We start from the raw sequence: 16,486 nt of genomic DNA, 5'->3' as shown, positions 1-16,486 counted from the left end.
CAATTCTCGATTATATTCGAGTGTGAAAAATTATAGCACCATAAAATGCAACGCCACTCGAATTACCTCGAGTTTGCACAGTTTGGCCTGTTTAGCGATCAAGAATTAACTCGAGCGCACAAGTTAAGGGGTTAATTAAAACACTAATTTGTTATAGAACATTTCATCATACTAGGAAACCTTTTGATTGCTAATCAATACATTTCAAAACCTTTATTCAAATTAATTTATTTGATGAATATTTTGATTCTTTTTTTATTTCATCAAAAAGTTTAAATGTTAACTTTAAAGGGGTGTGGAGATGCAGTCCTGGTTGTTCCACCAGTGACTGGAAATTGAAGTTTTGTAACTATTTTTTCTCTTAAAATATTGATTTTTTTGGAAAACGAAAAGATTCATGATAAGAAGAAGTCCATCTTTTTTTCTTAAGAATCGAACATCATAATCTCTAAATCCATAAACAACTTCCACTTTACCAACATAAAGCACAACAATGGTTTTATTTATTTTTTAATTTAAAAAACAACAAAAAACTTGATTAGCACAAAATCATTAATTCTTACTGAGTCAGTGTTGTCGAAAAGTTTTAATTAATTTATATCGATCTAATATCCTTGCGATTTACGAAGGAAAAAAACTAATGTTGCCGACTTTTAAATAAAGAAAAAAAATCTATTTGAAAATGCCCACACTAGCACCATCGCTATGCGTCTACACTAACCCTACGAAGGTATATATTTCTTTATCTCTAATTTCTTATTAATTAAAAATATATAGAAAATAATTTAATAGTAATTTGTTTAAAAAACAGTATCATTTATAGCATGTTAACACTTTCAGTTTAAATTCAGAAAATAAAATATGTTAATAAATGAGTAAAGAAAAAANTGACTCAAATGTGTTTTAGAGATTATCTGCATCTAGCAACAGATAGAACAAAATAGCAGTTTGGTCAAGATCAGTATTAGATTTTAAAATCGTTGCAACTGCTGTGATTACTGATCCGTGTTGATAAACTGAAATTGCGATTTACTTGCATATATTTTATTGAATGCACTAAACTGTGTTAAATTTTCTCATGGACACATTTTTACGATAAAATTACTGATGAAAAAAAGTTGATAGAGAAGAGCGAGCTAACGTGATCATTTCCAGCAAGTTTGAGAAAAAACCTGACTAAATATAGTTTTTAGCTCGTGAAGTATTTTTTCCAACAACAATTTATACGTTTTACTGCACTCTTGTTTATATCTGAACTTAAAACGTTGTTCAGAGTTCTTCCATGATATTTTTTTTTCTTAAATAATGGTTGTTTCTGCCCATACTAGCGTCCCTACGCTGAGCTAGTGTCGTCATCAAGCAATAGGGCTAGAGCTAGCAAAGTTGATAACTTGTTAGGTAGTCATTTATTACAACTCAGAAAGGTATACCTAAAGCTAAAAGGAAATTAATTTCAATATAAACCTTATTGAAGAATATTGTCATATATTAACCCCTTAACACACAGATTTTTTGAAAAATACTGGCCAAAAAGAAATTCCTTTTTTATGTAAAAAAACACACTTCAGGACATTGTCTTTTCTTTTCGTGGACAATTTTGATATACTGCGCAAAGAAATATACCGCGCTTTTGATATACTTTGCTCCATGGAAAAGGGCTATATTTTATTCTTGAATAAATAAGTGCTAAAGCCTACAATCCTATGTAAATGATAAATATCAGTAAAACAATTTTTTTTCTTTGTTTTCACATTGTTATTTTCTATTCTCGATTGTATTCGAGTGTGAAAAATTATAGCAGCATAAAATACAACGCCACTCGAATTATCTCGAGAGTGCGCAGTTTGGCCTGTTTAGCGCGCTCGAATTAACTCGAGCGCACAAGTTAAGGGGTTAATTAAAACAGTAATTTATTATAGAGCATTTCATTATACTAAGAAAGCTTTTGATTGCTAATCAGTACATTTCGAAAGCATTATTCAAATTGATTTATTTGATAAATATTTTGATTTTTTTTTTATTTTATCAAAAAAGGTTAAATGTTAACTTTAAATAGGTATTGACATGCAGTTTTGGTTGCTTCACCAGTGACTGTAGATTGAAGTTTTGTAACTATTTCTTCCCTTCAAATATTTTTTGTGGAAAAAAGAAAGAGTCATGATTAGAAGAATGCTATTTTTTCCCCTCAAGAATCGAACATCATAATCCCCAAATCCATAAGCAACTTCCACTTATCCAACATAAAGCACAACAATGGTTTTATTTATTTTTTTAAAACAACAAAAAACTTGATTAGCACAAAATTATTAATTCTAATTGAGCCAGTGTTGTCGAGAAGTTCCAATTTATTTATATATATCTAATATCCTTGCGATTTACAAAAGGAAAAAAACTAATGTTGCCGACTTTTAAATAAAGAAAAAAAAATCTGTTTGAAAATGCCCACACTAGCACCATCGCTATGCGTCTACACTAACCCTGCGAAGATATATATTTCTTTATCTCTAATTTCTTATTAATTAAAAATATAAAGAAAATAATTTAATAGTAATTTGTTTAAAAAACAGTATCATTTATAGCATGTTAACACTTTCAGTTTAAATTCAGAAAATAAAATATGTTAATAAATGAGTAAAAAACAAAAAAATTAACTTATTTTTTTTAAACAAATTTTAACTAAAGTAATGTGATTTAACAACTTTACACAGATATGTACACCAGTGTTGCAGATTTGTGATATCTCGCAGAGAGGAATTTCGACCGATTTTTGAAATAGTGATTCAAGATAGTTTAGCAACGTATCCATATTCACAGCATGCCTCGCTTTCCAATTGTGATTCCTGCATGATTGAACTTTGCCGGGTATTGCACTTTAAGCGGTGACTTATAAACAATCTTGTTTAGATGCTAATCAATGTACTGAGCAGTAATCATGACTCTGAGGTTAAAATTCCACGCAATGTCTTTTTTGACTTTAAGCTGTTAATGGGAAAGGTAAAGATAGAAGAAACTGTCTAAGCCTTTGATATACCAAGAAGAAATAGTGTGTGTTATTAACAAACTAAACCTTGATTGTTTCTCTGCCAAAGCCAAAGATTGCAATACATTGGATGTATTTAGACACATTGAGCCTTTCTTGTTTACGTAATATCACTCCAAAAAATTTTTACTTAAAAAAAAATTTTACAATTTGTTACATGCAAATTTGTCACAGTGTATTTTAAATAAATTATGAGGTAGAAATTAAGGGCTGTATCAGCAGAACCTGCCATACGTTTGTCTGACTATCACTAAAAATTTCGATACAAGATGGTATAAGTAGCAAGAAAATGTTTTTGTCATTTATTGCATACATATCACATAAGCTCATGCCCTGTATATTTTATAAATTGATTAAAAAACTCTTGTTATTTATTAATATCCCTCCTAGCGGGAATTTTGATACGCCTAGCAGTATTTTTTTTTTTTAATTATGATGAAGCTACTGCATTTATTTTTAATTTTATGCACATTTAATTTACATTGAAGAAACAATCTTAAAATGTGAAGACCTTTTTTCTTGTCAATGCTTTTGCTAAATCTCAATTTCCCCCTGATATGATTTAAATGAAAAAGTCACTCTATCTTCGGAGAGAAGGAGTGTAATTTTAGGAAATTCATAAAATACGAGAGAGAGGAAATCAAATATTTGATTCAAGACTCTTTTTCTTTTCATACTTCATAGGCATCTTCAAAACATCTTCTTTTAAAGAAGTAAACTTTTATCTTCACGTGAGCTATCTTCCAGTTGTGCTCACAATTTTGTGAAATAGCATCCACTTTCCCGGTATTGCGTTCTTCAATCATTCGATACCGAAATAAAGTGAGAATTTTCAGCTTTTTTTTATGGGGGATCCATAAAACTTGTTCTTGATAATATGAATGTATAAAGTTTCTGAAAATGATGAAACAAGATGAAAGAAAGCGATGTGTATTTTGACTTTTTTTTTATTGTTTCCTGCTAATATTTCAGAATTTTAAATTAAAAAAGAGAAATTGAATGGAAAAGTTTTAAATGAAAAATTAAATTCATTGAGATGAATGAAAAAAAAATAAAGGAATAAAAGTTAGTTTAACACTTTGACGAGAACTGTCAATTGTACGTGCCAACGAAAAAGGTTTTCATCTCCCGGCTGACTTGCAGGCGTGCCAGAGAAATTCCTCGTTCATTGGCCTACCATAAAATTTTTGTAAAAGTGCTGAGGGACATTTTTTAAAAAATTTTTTTGGCTCACAACGGCATTGTATTTGCATAGAATTTAAAATACTTGTAGATTGAAAACTCGTTGACTCAAAATGAATGACGTGTAACTCACATGCACGTGTTTTGCGATTATATAAATATGAGTATGAGTGGAAAAGGATGTTTCCGATATTCATGTTTTAAAATGAGCACGTGATTTGGCTTATAGCAAGCGGAGGAGTTTTATTTTGCTTGAATATTGCATTTGGTTTTGCAGTCAAGTTTTCAATTGATAGTTAGTTTTTTGGGGCATCAAATTTTTACCGTTACAAAGTTGAAGAATCGAAAATGTTTAGCTGAAGGCAGAAGTTGTGCAAAGATATACTAAAATAAGAATAAACTTAAAGTAAATAAAGTATGTAAATACAAAAGTTATATATTATGTGTCATTTGGTCACCGCATGTGGCCTGCCGACCCGCGAAGCCACTTTTTGCGGCCATTGCGTTGCTTCTGCCCTTCACTTCCGGAGGTCGTCAGTACCTAGGCCAGTCGGACGCGGAAACCACACAGCCGTCACCCAGAAGACGAGTGTGCAATCCTGCGCGCCTAGTGCACAATCATACAACCCTACAGACTTACTAAGCCGGTCTGTCAAGGCTTCTAAATGGGAAAAGATTAGTACATACAAAAATTACAATTTAAGAAAAATTACGAATTGCAACCAGAATTATAAAAATCGAGAATTACAGGTTACAAAATTGATGAAAGTTATAAGTTAAATTATTGTTATTGCACAATTGTTTTACCTATTAGCTTATTTAGCAGCTGGCTTTAGTATAGAAGTTATACTTATATATATATATATTGGTTGATTGCAGAAATACAATAAATTACATTAATTTAAACACATGATATATGACCTACTAAACTTAACTTACTTTAGAGCTTATAAATAAACCTTGACATATTTTAGTCTTAGTTTAAGAATAGATATCTTATATAAACTTAAATTTAATTAGAGTTATAAACCTAAAAATAATTAGAGTTGTGCCGAGTAGGCTTCACTTGGATTGTGCAGCCTGTTAACGGTTAAGTTACTATTATCAATATCAGTTGGAAAAATACATATATAGACTAACGGCATTACTTCACAAATACAAATAAAATGATACACATTACAATATTTAAATAGCTAGTCACATCACATTTTTTTTAAAATTAACATCCAACATCTATGACCTCACGGACAGCTGAAGACCTGCCTGGCGCACTGCCTACCCCTAGTGACTAGGAGCAGGTCCAGTGGTGAGGCGCGTGTGGTGATCAACCACGTTGGCTGCCATTGTGAGCCAGTTCGTAATTTATTGTTGGGTGTGTAGGTTTTTGTTTGTGTTGTGTATTTTGTGTTAAAGTTGCGTAAAGTAGGCTTCACTTGGATTGTGCAGCCTGTCATCAGTTAAGTTATTATCAGTATCAATTGGAAGAACGTCGAGACAATCAATTGGTGTATTTTATATGCAATTAAGTTTTATTCTATTAATTGTATACCAAGATTACTACAAATTACTTACAAATTAGCACAAGTTACTACAAATTACTTACAAATTAGCACAAGTTACTACAAATTACAAATTACTATTAATATTAACTTTTAAGCTTAATTATGTGTCGTTTATCTACTTTTTCAGTACATTATTAAAGAGTGCGTTGATATTTTCGTTGTTTCTTGGATTTTATTTTGGCAACAAAATAGTATCCCGCATTTGTTAAACGTGCGTTTACAACTCTATTCGTGAAAGGGTTAAAACTCAGTAGTCTTCTAGCTCAAACTAAGTAGTTGGGGTCATTAGGTCCCATAATGCTCATAGAACAATGCCTGACATCTCTAAGCTACTTGAACATAGTTGCGGACCAGGTTCACCCATTCATGGCAACAGTTTTTCCTGCGAGGGATTGTGTTTACCAACAGGATAATGCACCATGTCATAAGGGTCGAATCGTTATGGATTGGTTCGAGGAACATTCCAGTGACTTTCAAGTCATGTCTTGGCCCCCAAATTCATCTGACCTTAATCCAATAGAGCATTTGTGGTCCAACTTGGAAAAACAAAATTCCTGCGGCTACGCTACCCCCTCGCAATGTGTGGGAATTGCAGGACCAGTTGGTGAGCTCTTGGTTCCAGATACCTCAGACTACCTATCAGCGCCTTGTGGAATCATTGCCACAGAGGGTGCTTGCAGTTTTGAGAGCTAAAAATGGTCCTAAATGTTATTAGCATTGTGGTCATAATGTAATGGCTCTTTGGTGTATATGTTACTGAAATTAACACCTAATTCAGAAGAAAAATAGTGGTACCAAACCATTGAGGAAGTCGACGGGACTGAAATAATTGAAAGTTGTTTCTTTTGCGCTAGAAAGCAAAGAGACGGTGAGAGGCGATTATTAGAAATACCATCAAAAAACTGCGTGAGATGCTATGGCGATTGCCAATCATGAGTGTTGAGTAGTAAATTTTTATTTATTTACTAGCTGAAAACCCGTTCTTCGCACGGGAATATTTAAAAATAAATTTAAAAAAATCAATAAACCAGTATTGAGAAACACTACGAAATCATGAAATAAGATTGAAAATCATATACCGACACAATTAAAGAATTTGGAAGAGCCTGATAAGTGATATTTTTAAGGGAATTAATGAATCAGAATTGATGAGTGCAAAAAAAGAAAAAAAAAATTGGTTGAATAAATACGGATATGTTTAATGTAACAGAACTGGTTTTGCTTTCACTTAAATTTTAACATAACTAATTACATCAGTTTTCAGTTTTCCTTGCATAATTTTTATTTCAAATTAGGTCGTGGTAAATAAATAAAAACAAAGAAGTATTTGTCCCACTTTCTGATAAATTGCTAATAAAATAGTTCAGGTGCAACTTTTTTTTTTATCTGAAAATGTCACTAACCTGTTTCTTCCACTACGCTTTTCAATTAATATAGCTAAAATATTTTTGATTTTTTAATTTAATGTCGTTGTTATCTTCGGTGGCTTTATGTTATTGAAGTAAGCAAAACTCGTTGTTTGTATAAACGCATTCAAAAATTAAAATTCGAATCAAATTTAACATTTTTAAACATTACTGCTTCAAATTAATGAACTTTTTAGTTTAACGAAGAACTTAAGACCATGGCTAGGAAAAAAGCAATATTATTGAAACATCGTAAACATCGCCTTAAAGAGCAAACAGAAGAAGAGTGTTTTTGCATAATACCTATAATAACCCATAATTTGTATATACTACTAATAAAAAGGAATTGAATAATTGTAATGTAAGGCTTACTGTGATCATAACACAATAAGCCTTTTATTACTATTATTCAATATGTTATTGTCAATTTATCATAACAAGTTATTCACTGATATAATAGATTATTCTGTTGTAATAAATTTGGACCATTGAATGTGCATTTGTAGAAGCCTACTTTTTTTCGCTTGTTTTTTTATGTTTATATTTTACTCATAGTTTGTTTTAAATTTCCTTCCTGCCAAAAATGACAAAAAATATCATTTTATGATAAAAATATTGCATTGTGTCTTTTCAATCTGCACACTAAAGATGGCAGCACTAAATGTTGTCATGCATCCTGAAAAATAAAAATATCTGAGCCGAATTTCCAGAATTAAAAAATTATATATATATCTAATACGAAAATTAAACAGCTGTGTATGAAAATTTCAATTAGTGCAATTTTAGTAAGATTTTATTTGTGTATAACGTTCGAATCTGTAATATGTTATTTATATTTCCTTCAAAGACATCGTCACTTTTAATCAATGATCATAGATGGCAGCACTAAGAAAAAAACAATTTTGTTCTAACTATAAATTCTTACCGAATGATGTTATTTTAAGTGAAAAGAATTATTTTCTTATAATAAAATTTTATTGTGTGTATTGTTTGCTATATGTTTCTATAAATTAGTGAAATTTCTTCTTTGATATTCTTTTAAATTAATATGTTAGAAATTAAAAAAAGAACAAACAGAATTCTAATTTATTGTTTTATTTATTTTTTAAATTAAAAAAATATATATATATTAGTTGCAAATCCGTTCCCTTGTAAATAGCTAATGATTTGCGTCAAATATTTCGACTACTAAAGTGCAATCCTTTAATTTAGAAAAATATAGCATGGATAAGGTTTTAAAATTTGAAAATGGCTAAATAACTAATCGGGGTGACGATTTAAGTATCTGGTATTGCCATGAAAAGTGTTTTCATAAATCTTATCCATTGAAATATTATCTCTCTATCAGCATTATCATCCAATGTTATAAAATTCAGATGATGTAATTTATGTTCGCCATATAATTTAAGTGAATCATAACGCCAGCAGTCCCTAAAGAATTTTTTTTTAATGTAATTCTTTACTAATGCAGTTTTTTTTTTTTTACTGTGTATTAAATATTATATACACAGTAATGCTCATATCAATTCTATTGATTATTTTTTTGAGACAATATTAAGTTTGTTACCGTTAGAAATTATTTATGAAGCTTAAATACTGTTATGTAAATTATAATCCTTCGCATTGAATTCAAGCTGGAATAAATAAATAAAAAACAATAGCATCATTTTTGTCTTTTCTTTTTTAAAATCCGAAATTATATATAAAAAAAAATATTAATATATTGGAGATTTTACAACATAAAAATATATCTTTCAAAAGAAAAATCTAAATTATTCTAGAAAATTAAAATTAACACGTTTAAAAAGTAAAAGAATAAAATTATTTTGTATATATAAAGCATGATATGAATAAGCAATATTAGGAATTCATAACTCCATCTTACACCTTTTTTTCTGAATTAAAAATATCTAAAATATTTAGAGTGGAAACATTTCGTCAACTATCAAAAATAGTTCACGGAGTATCATTGAATTTTAATGATTTCATTAAATTTCATTGTATTAAACCCTCATTTATTTAAGCTACATTAAGATATAATTAAGGATACATAACTTTATTAGGATGCATTTATTTGTTAACTAAAACAGTTGGATGTAATCACGAAAAACTAAACGAATGATTAAACGCGATTACTTTCAATGCATAGCAATTGGAAACAGACGGCAAATGGGCACACGTGACGTCAGTTCGTGAATAATCACGTAAATTTGTTTCAGTTGGAAATGAAAGTACGCACATTTTAATTAAAAAAATAAACTAATAAATAATAAGATAGCTTAACTTAAGTTTAATAAATTTTGGAAAAGTAATAGGATCCTTTTTGGAATTCAGAGTATTCCTGAATGCATTAATTTCTTTTTTCCTTTTCCTTTAAACAATAAGATGACTCGTAGTCAATTTAGATCTTGTATAAACAAGGTATGGCAAGGTTTACACCAGGTATAGACAGGGTCTAGAAAATGGAAATGGAATATCTAGAGAATAGATCTGAGTCTAGAAAAAACTTGTCCAGAAAATAATAGTACTTCCAAGACATTTTGTTGGACGCCATCTTATGGCACATTTAAATCGTAATTCCTATCTGTTATACATCTATCTCAAGATGATACTTTAAAATTAGAACGCCTGACTTATTTTGTTTCGTTGAGTTCTCATCAGTAATTACAGTGATTTCCTTTTTGAGCATGCATATAGGAATTTTAAAATAGCATGGAGGCAATACATGTTGATTATTCGTAAAAGCTATAATACTTTCAAATGTGGTGGGAATTTATTAATTTATTTGACATAAGCGGCACAAATTTGTGGTTCCTCAAATGGGAAAAAAATTCTGTCTGTATAGTCTAAACAATGGCGAAAATTGTTTGTAATAATGCACGAATTAAAGTTCATAACGAAGGGTAGCTTTTGTTTCCTTCTTCATGGAATGTTTTTATATCCAGACAAATTTTAAAGCACTACTATTTGCTTGCAGAAAATCAATCACTTAATCATCGATTAAAACACTAAACCTCTTTTTTTTCAATGTTTGTTTGATAATTTCATTTTGAAGTGTTTAAAAATAATTTTCTGATCGTATACAATAAGCATATTTATAGTCATGAAAGTTGCATTTTTTTATTATTATTATTTTAACATTTTTAATAAGCTAACCAGTGTATCAGAAAAAAAAAACTGCCATCAAAATTTCTATAAAGACATGCAAAAATTGACTGCTCTGAGTTTCCAATTTACTATCTTGAATACTAAAATTTCCAGCAGACATTTTCTAACAGAAATATTTTTTCAAATTTTCGAATGCTCTTTTATAACTTTAATAACAGTTTTCCGGGGACGCTGGTCATCTTATTTTTAACCTAATGTATATTGTTTTGACATTAACAATTCGAGTAATAGATACCTGGAGAAAAGAATACTAAAATTTCAGTTTCTGATTGCCTACGTTGCTGTTATATGAAAACTGTTCCTAGTGGTACATGTATGGAAAGTTTCAAAGTTTAGCTGTTGTCAAGCTACCAATGAAATGATTGTGTCTTTTTGACGTGGTTTTATTCCATTCTTTTCATGGTAATTTAAAAGGAATTCTTGATTGCAATTCTCAAACTCATCAAGTGTCTACGTTTTAAGACATTAAACATTGTTGCATACTCACCAGCAATTAGTGCAATGCCACCTTACCGTTTCGAATAACAAATTTAACGTGATTAATTTAATATGAAAACATACTTTCTATTCATTCGATACACATAATAATGAATCTAATACTTTGAATAAATAACTTGTGGAAGTTACAAGGATAGTATTATCCCAAAAACTTTTGAATCTAAATGAAAATTGAAGAAAAATGAGTAAAACAAAAACTGGTTTATCATTTTGTTCGCTTTCAAGCGCGCAATATATGTTTACGATGAGAGTGTTAAATGTCGTCAGCACAATTCTCATTATTGGAGTTCGTCCTTTCCATTCACATTATTCTAATGTGTTTAAAATAGTTTTGACGAATAAAATAAATCTAAAATTTTAAATAATTTAGGAAAATCTGCTCAACTCCTTCTATGGTAATTGGTCTTTTTTTTCTTCTTGTTTTGAAGAATACGTAAATCGCTAATAATTATAACAATCGTTGTTCTAAGAGTAAAAACATTATGATTAGTTATTTAACAATTATTATATCTAATAACNCAGCATGGTGTCGTTAAGATGCAGCATCCACCATACTCTCCAGACCTTGAAACCCGCAGACTGTTTCCTAAGCTAAAAAATTCGCTGAAGGGGACAAGATTTCAAGATGTCGAAGCCATCAAGAAGACTGTAACGTCACTATTAAAGAGCATTCCGAAAGAGGACTTTAAAACTTCTTTCCGAAATTTGTACAGCCGAGCACAGACGTGCATTACGGCTGATGGGGATTACTTCGAATAATATTAAATGGGTATGCGTTTAATTTTATTTTCTTCTGAGTTATTCTATGAGTCCTGGAAATTAATAGCCGGACCTTGTATTACACTTGCCCACTGCATGTTATTCTATTTAAGTTTGATGTGAAAAATTATTGGTTTATAATTGTTTTCCTCATTCTTAGTTAGTTTACAATGTTTAGATTTATACAAAGTTAGAGAAATATTTTAATATTTTTTCACATTTATATATTTTAAAATTAGTTCTAAGAGAAGGCAGATTTTTATTTACTTAATTTTTTTTTCATTTTTCGCATTTGTATTTTTTTGTACTTACAATACATGTAATTTGTGTAATGTGTGTATAAATTTACATTTAATTAAACAATTATTAATATATTTTTCTTTTAACTTTCGCTCTACTATATAGCTTTTCTTATCAATTTAATTTATTAATTATGTATGTTGCACCCATTATAACAACATATGAGTAAATATTATGACTTCGTCCTTTTTAACTTCGAAAGGTTTTTTGCCTCAATGAAAAACGTTTTCGTAATTAATTTCATGCATGTTGTCAGTCAGCAATATTTTAGAAAAAAAATTGCATTTACTTTTTTAGACTTGTCTAATTATGAGGAGATAGAATGTAGTTCTCATTTTCATTCTTGATTAATTTTGTTTCTTCACGGTTAGTAATAAATAGTTTTACTTCCATCCAAATTTGACTCACGCAAATCTGTTGGTATATTTGAGAGCATTTTGGCACGCATACGGATTATTTTGTTAGAGGAATTTATTTTGCCCTTGGGACAAATATGTCATAAAATCAAGAGCATTCTAGATATTTCCGAAATTAATACGAATATGACGAAATAAAGTTAATGATTGTTTCACAAACAGACGCATGCATTCGTTTCGTTCGCAATATTTCAAAATTCCTAGAAACATTTCAGTACAACTGTGCTATTGTGTTTTACGAATAAAGAATAAACCTTTCAAGTAAAGCATGACAATTAAAATGACTGATAAAGCATTTTTGACCATGTTGCCCATTCTAAGTTTAGATTAATTTAGATAATATATTTGTTTGAATTCGCGTGCTGGTAGTGGGGAACCTATGACCAGCGGGTCAGACAATGACCCACGAATACTTTTTAAATGATTTATGCATTGATTTGCATGAACAGAAAAAATATTAAACATTTACAGTGTTAATCTTCGGAAATAAAATATTTCTATGAATATGTAAGTCAATTGATTTCAACAGCGTATCAATTTACCAGGTTTAACGCATGACATTTTATTACACGGTTGGATTTAGGTATAATAATGCCTGTTGCTTGGGTGTAACTAGGGGACCTACCTATACTAAATAAACCAAAATTTACCTACATTTAGAAATCTTGAAACTTTTGATGAAATTTAGTTCCAGTTAAGATTGCTTTATAAAAATTCGAAAAAAAAAGCTTAGAAAAACTTTTTTTACAAATATAATTAGAATATATATGCAAATATGAGGAAGTAGCTGTGTCAGCAAAAACTTCCGTATGAAATTATTAATCTTAAGTAGTTGTAAGAGTTATTTCCACAGATAAATTTAAAGAATAGAAAGAAGTACATCAAAATTTTCCGTTTTTACAATATTCGTTACGTTTTTTCCAGCCAAACAGTTTTGCGAATGGTTATAAAAATTAGTTTAAAAAAATCCAAGAAATAGCTGCTTAATAATTGCTTTATTTCTCTCTTTATATTTTTACTCTCAAAATATCTAAAAAGTTTCAAACGATTCTAAAGGAAGATTGTCAAATAGTAAAATTAAAAATATCTAATAAATATTTAGAAAATTTAAAAAAAACTATTTTACTTTAGAAACTTTAGAGTTTCCTCATGGGGTAATAAGGAATTCAGGAGACTTGGGCTGTATTTAGTCCTAGTTTGCTATAAAAGGCGAGAAAATTAAGTGAGGACACTGTAGATGTGACATGTGAACCCTGGTCTCACCAAACTTGGTGGGGCTGTCGGAGTATGTCTCATACACTTTCAGTACAAGTGTGAGCTCAGTTGATTAAGGTGGTAGTCGAAAGTCATCTTTTTTGTGAAATGAGTGTTTGTAGTGTGTTCTAAAAATGAATGGCATTAATATAGATCAATGGAATGCAATCAGATTTTGCTTCACATTGCAATGGAAATGTTGAAAAATTCTGCAAGGTACCTATATGTTTTCTCAACATCTCAGGTGTTTTGGTGCGTTACCATTTTCAGGGGACGGAGAATCGATGAAATATCAATTACGTGGCGAAAAGCCTTCAATTTTCAAGATCGGATGGATATATTGACAGAATCGGGATTTTTAGTTCTCTTATCGTTGATTGGTGGTCAGAATGATCGGTGAACAGGATTTATTATGTCCCTATTCATCAGATTTGGAATATTGGTTTGAATTTGAACCACGAAAGTAAACCATGGCTGCGAGATTAAATATCAAGAACAATTGTATTCAGCCCTTCATGCCAAAGTGCTCAATATCACACAGCAATATCAATAAATGAGTTTTTGACAAAACATTCCTGTGATTTCTTAACCACTTTCCTAACCTGACTTGAGTCCTGTTTACATTTTCCTCTTGCCCATATTGAAAACTCATCTCAGGAGGCATCATAGTGGAATCAAGAAGAGCTCTTTCTGCCTTAAAAATTCCCTTGATTTCAAGAAGTCTTGTTGGTATTGTCCAGTAGTAACAGCAACATAACATTGTTTGACTTTATAATTTTCAAATATTCATTTTTTCTTAAAACTATCAGTAAAAACAGAAATAAAGCTTTCATGAGAATGTACACTTTTAATACTTTCTCCTGAGACAAAGCAGTTTTTTGTTTAATCAGAAAAAAACATTAGGATATACTTTATACTTTTTCAATAAACATACATTATAAATTTCAAAAATATATAAGTAATATAAATCAAGTGACTTTATTTAGAAATATGTCAGCACAAGATAGCATTAAAAACAAAAGATCTTTTTAAAATAGACAAATTTTAATTGTATTATTTAAAATGTGGCCATTTATGTTAAAATGAAAAATCATAAATTGGATAATAGAGTGAAATATTTATTAAAATTGCTGGAGGAATTAATTGAGAAAGTAGCAATATGTTTTCTATCGTTTTTAAGCCTATAAAAAGAGCGAAAATCTGAAGAAAAAAAACATTACAGCTTTTTAAACTTTTAGAAAGAATTTCCCCACAAATTCATTGAAATTTAAATAAAAAATTTTAAATTATTCTTATCATTCAATCAGTATTTTACGTAATAAGGATAGTTCTAAAAATATTACTCATTTTTAACCGTGTGTCATAAGTATGGAGGTACGCTTTTATAACAGGTGTGGTGACATATTGCAAAGATAAATCGGGCTGTTAGTGATAAATGACTTATAAAATAATCATTAAAAATAAAGGAAAAAAAGCGAAAATAAAAATGCAATCAATATTGAAGCACTTTTCAAAAAGGGAAATTTTCCCGTCGCTTAAAATATATTTTTTGTATAGGATTCTTTGAGCAATTAACTACTAAGAATTCGAGGAGTAAAATAGAATTTTTTTTTTTTTTTACTTTTTTTCGTTTTTTATAAAACTTTGATCAAAATGAAACGGTTGTAAAATTGATTTTCATATGAGATATTATTTGTATGGATGCATTTAATATGTGTAAACATTTTCAAAAATTTGGCGAAAGAACTTTTATGCCCTTCCTCACAAGTAAAAAAAATTAATCAGCATAGCATAAATTATAATTTTAAATGTTTTGTTGAAAGCAAATAAATAGGTAATTAAAATAAACCCAATCATAAAGTTTTTGGTAAGAAAGTCTATACGTTAGAAGAAAGATTGCAAAGATTAAGTTCAGAAAGTATTGCCCATGATTTTTGGGTTTAAGGAATTTTGAAGGAAGTAATAGTACTGTGTTCTTTAAGATATTAAGTTTTTATTAAGGTTTTCTGAAGGCTTTAGTCAGATTTCGGCCTTGCCAATGCCAAATCTATTAGTCTACTGCCATATCCCAGCCAAAGTACTAGAACTAGAAAATTCACTCACATTGAAGGTACATTTAGCCTTCTACCTAATGATAAAACAGCATGTAAAACAGGTCTTAATGCGGCGTATACTTTTGACACAAATACATCTAAGACATCTCTCAGAGCGATGCCAAATAATCCAGCTTCCGCGGCTATTTTGGAACCAAGAGGCTGTGCGTTTAAATAATCGGGTGAACTGGCTAGCAAATTTGGTGGTATTTCTCCAAAACACACATCCTTTGATATTATAGCAGGAAAGGCAAGATTTGCTTTGATTGGAGGAAGCACCTTATTAATTCTGTCAAAAAGAATTTTCAGCTCATCGTTTTTCAAAGAACACTGTAAGAAAATAAAAAATTATTAAGTTCCTTCAAATTGTTAGTGGTTGTTTTAAAATACAAGACTATAAGAATCTTTTACTTAGTACAACGTTTTAGGCGTTTGAGTAATTTTTGTAGGTTCAAATAAATATATATAGCATAATAAATAAAAAAAAAAATTATTTTCTGTTTTTGCGTGATATTTTTACTTATTGTGCTTTATTTTATTTGTTGTAAATTTATTTTGTAAAACTTTTTGAGTGTTTCTCACCCTATTGTATTGATATATTTTGCTTTGGCTATATTAATGAAACATTAGAAAGCACTCTTTTTGGCGGATATAATCGTGCGAGCTGATGAAAAGTTTATTATATCTTTTATTTTCCGGATTTTTTAAATTTTTTTTCTTTTTTTTTCTTTCCTGTTTTTTTGTTATTTTTATTTTTATTATTATATTTCTTTTTTTCCCCACTTGTTTTCTCTGCATTTTGAACATA

The 16,486-nt window shown here is 29.6% G+C and overlaps 1 protein-coding gene across 1 annotated transcript in view; it reads right to left on the bottom strand.

Annotated features, from left to right (window-relative positions):
• Positions 1 to 14,412: 14,412 nt before the first annotated feature.
• The window catches only part of LOC107449123 (uncharacterized), a 12,238-nt gene continuing 10,164 nt past the window's right edge, over positions 14,413 to 16,486 (bottom strand). Inside the window, exon 5 of the mRNA XM_021147973.3 lies at positions 14,413 to 16,008. Coding sequence (XP_021003632.2) covers positions 15,685 to 16,008 — 324 coding nt within the window. The 3' untranslated portion in view covers positions 14,413 to 15,684. The remainder of the gene's footprint in view (positions 16,009 to 16,486) is intronic.

Source organism: Parasteatoda tepidariorum, chromosome 5, assembly GCF_043381705.1.
Source record: "Parasteatoda tepidariorum isolate YZ-2023 chromosome 5, CAS_Ptep_4.0, whole genome shotgun sequence".
Taxonomy (NCBI): domain Eukaryota; kingdom Metazoa; phylum Arthropoda; class Arachnida; order Araneae; family Theridiidae; genus Parasteatoda; species Parasteatoda tepidariorum.
The sequence above is the reverse complement of the archived record's forward strand: the minus strand, read 5'-3'. Positions and strand labels throughout refer to the sequence as shown.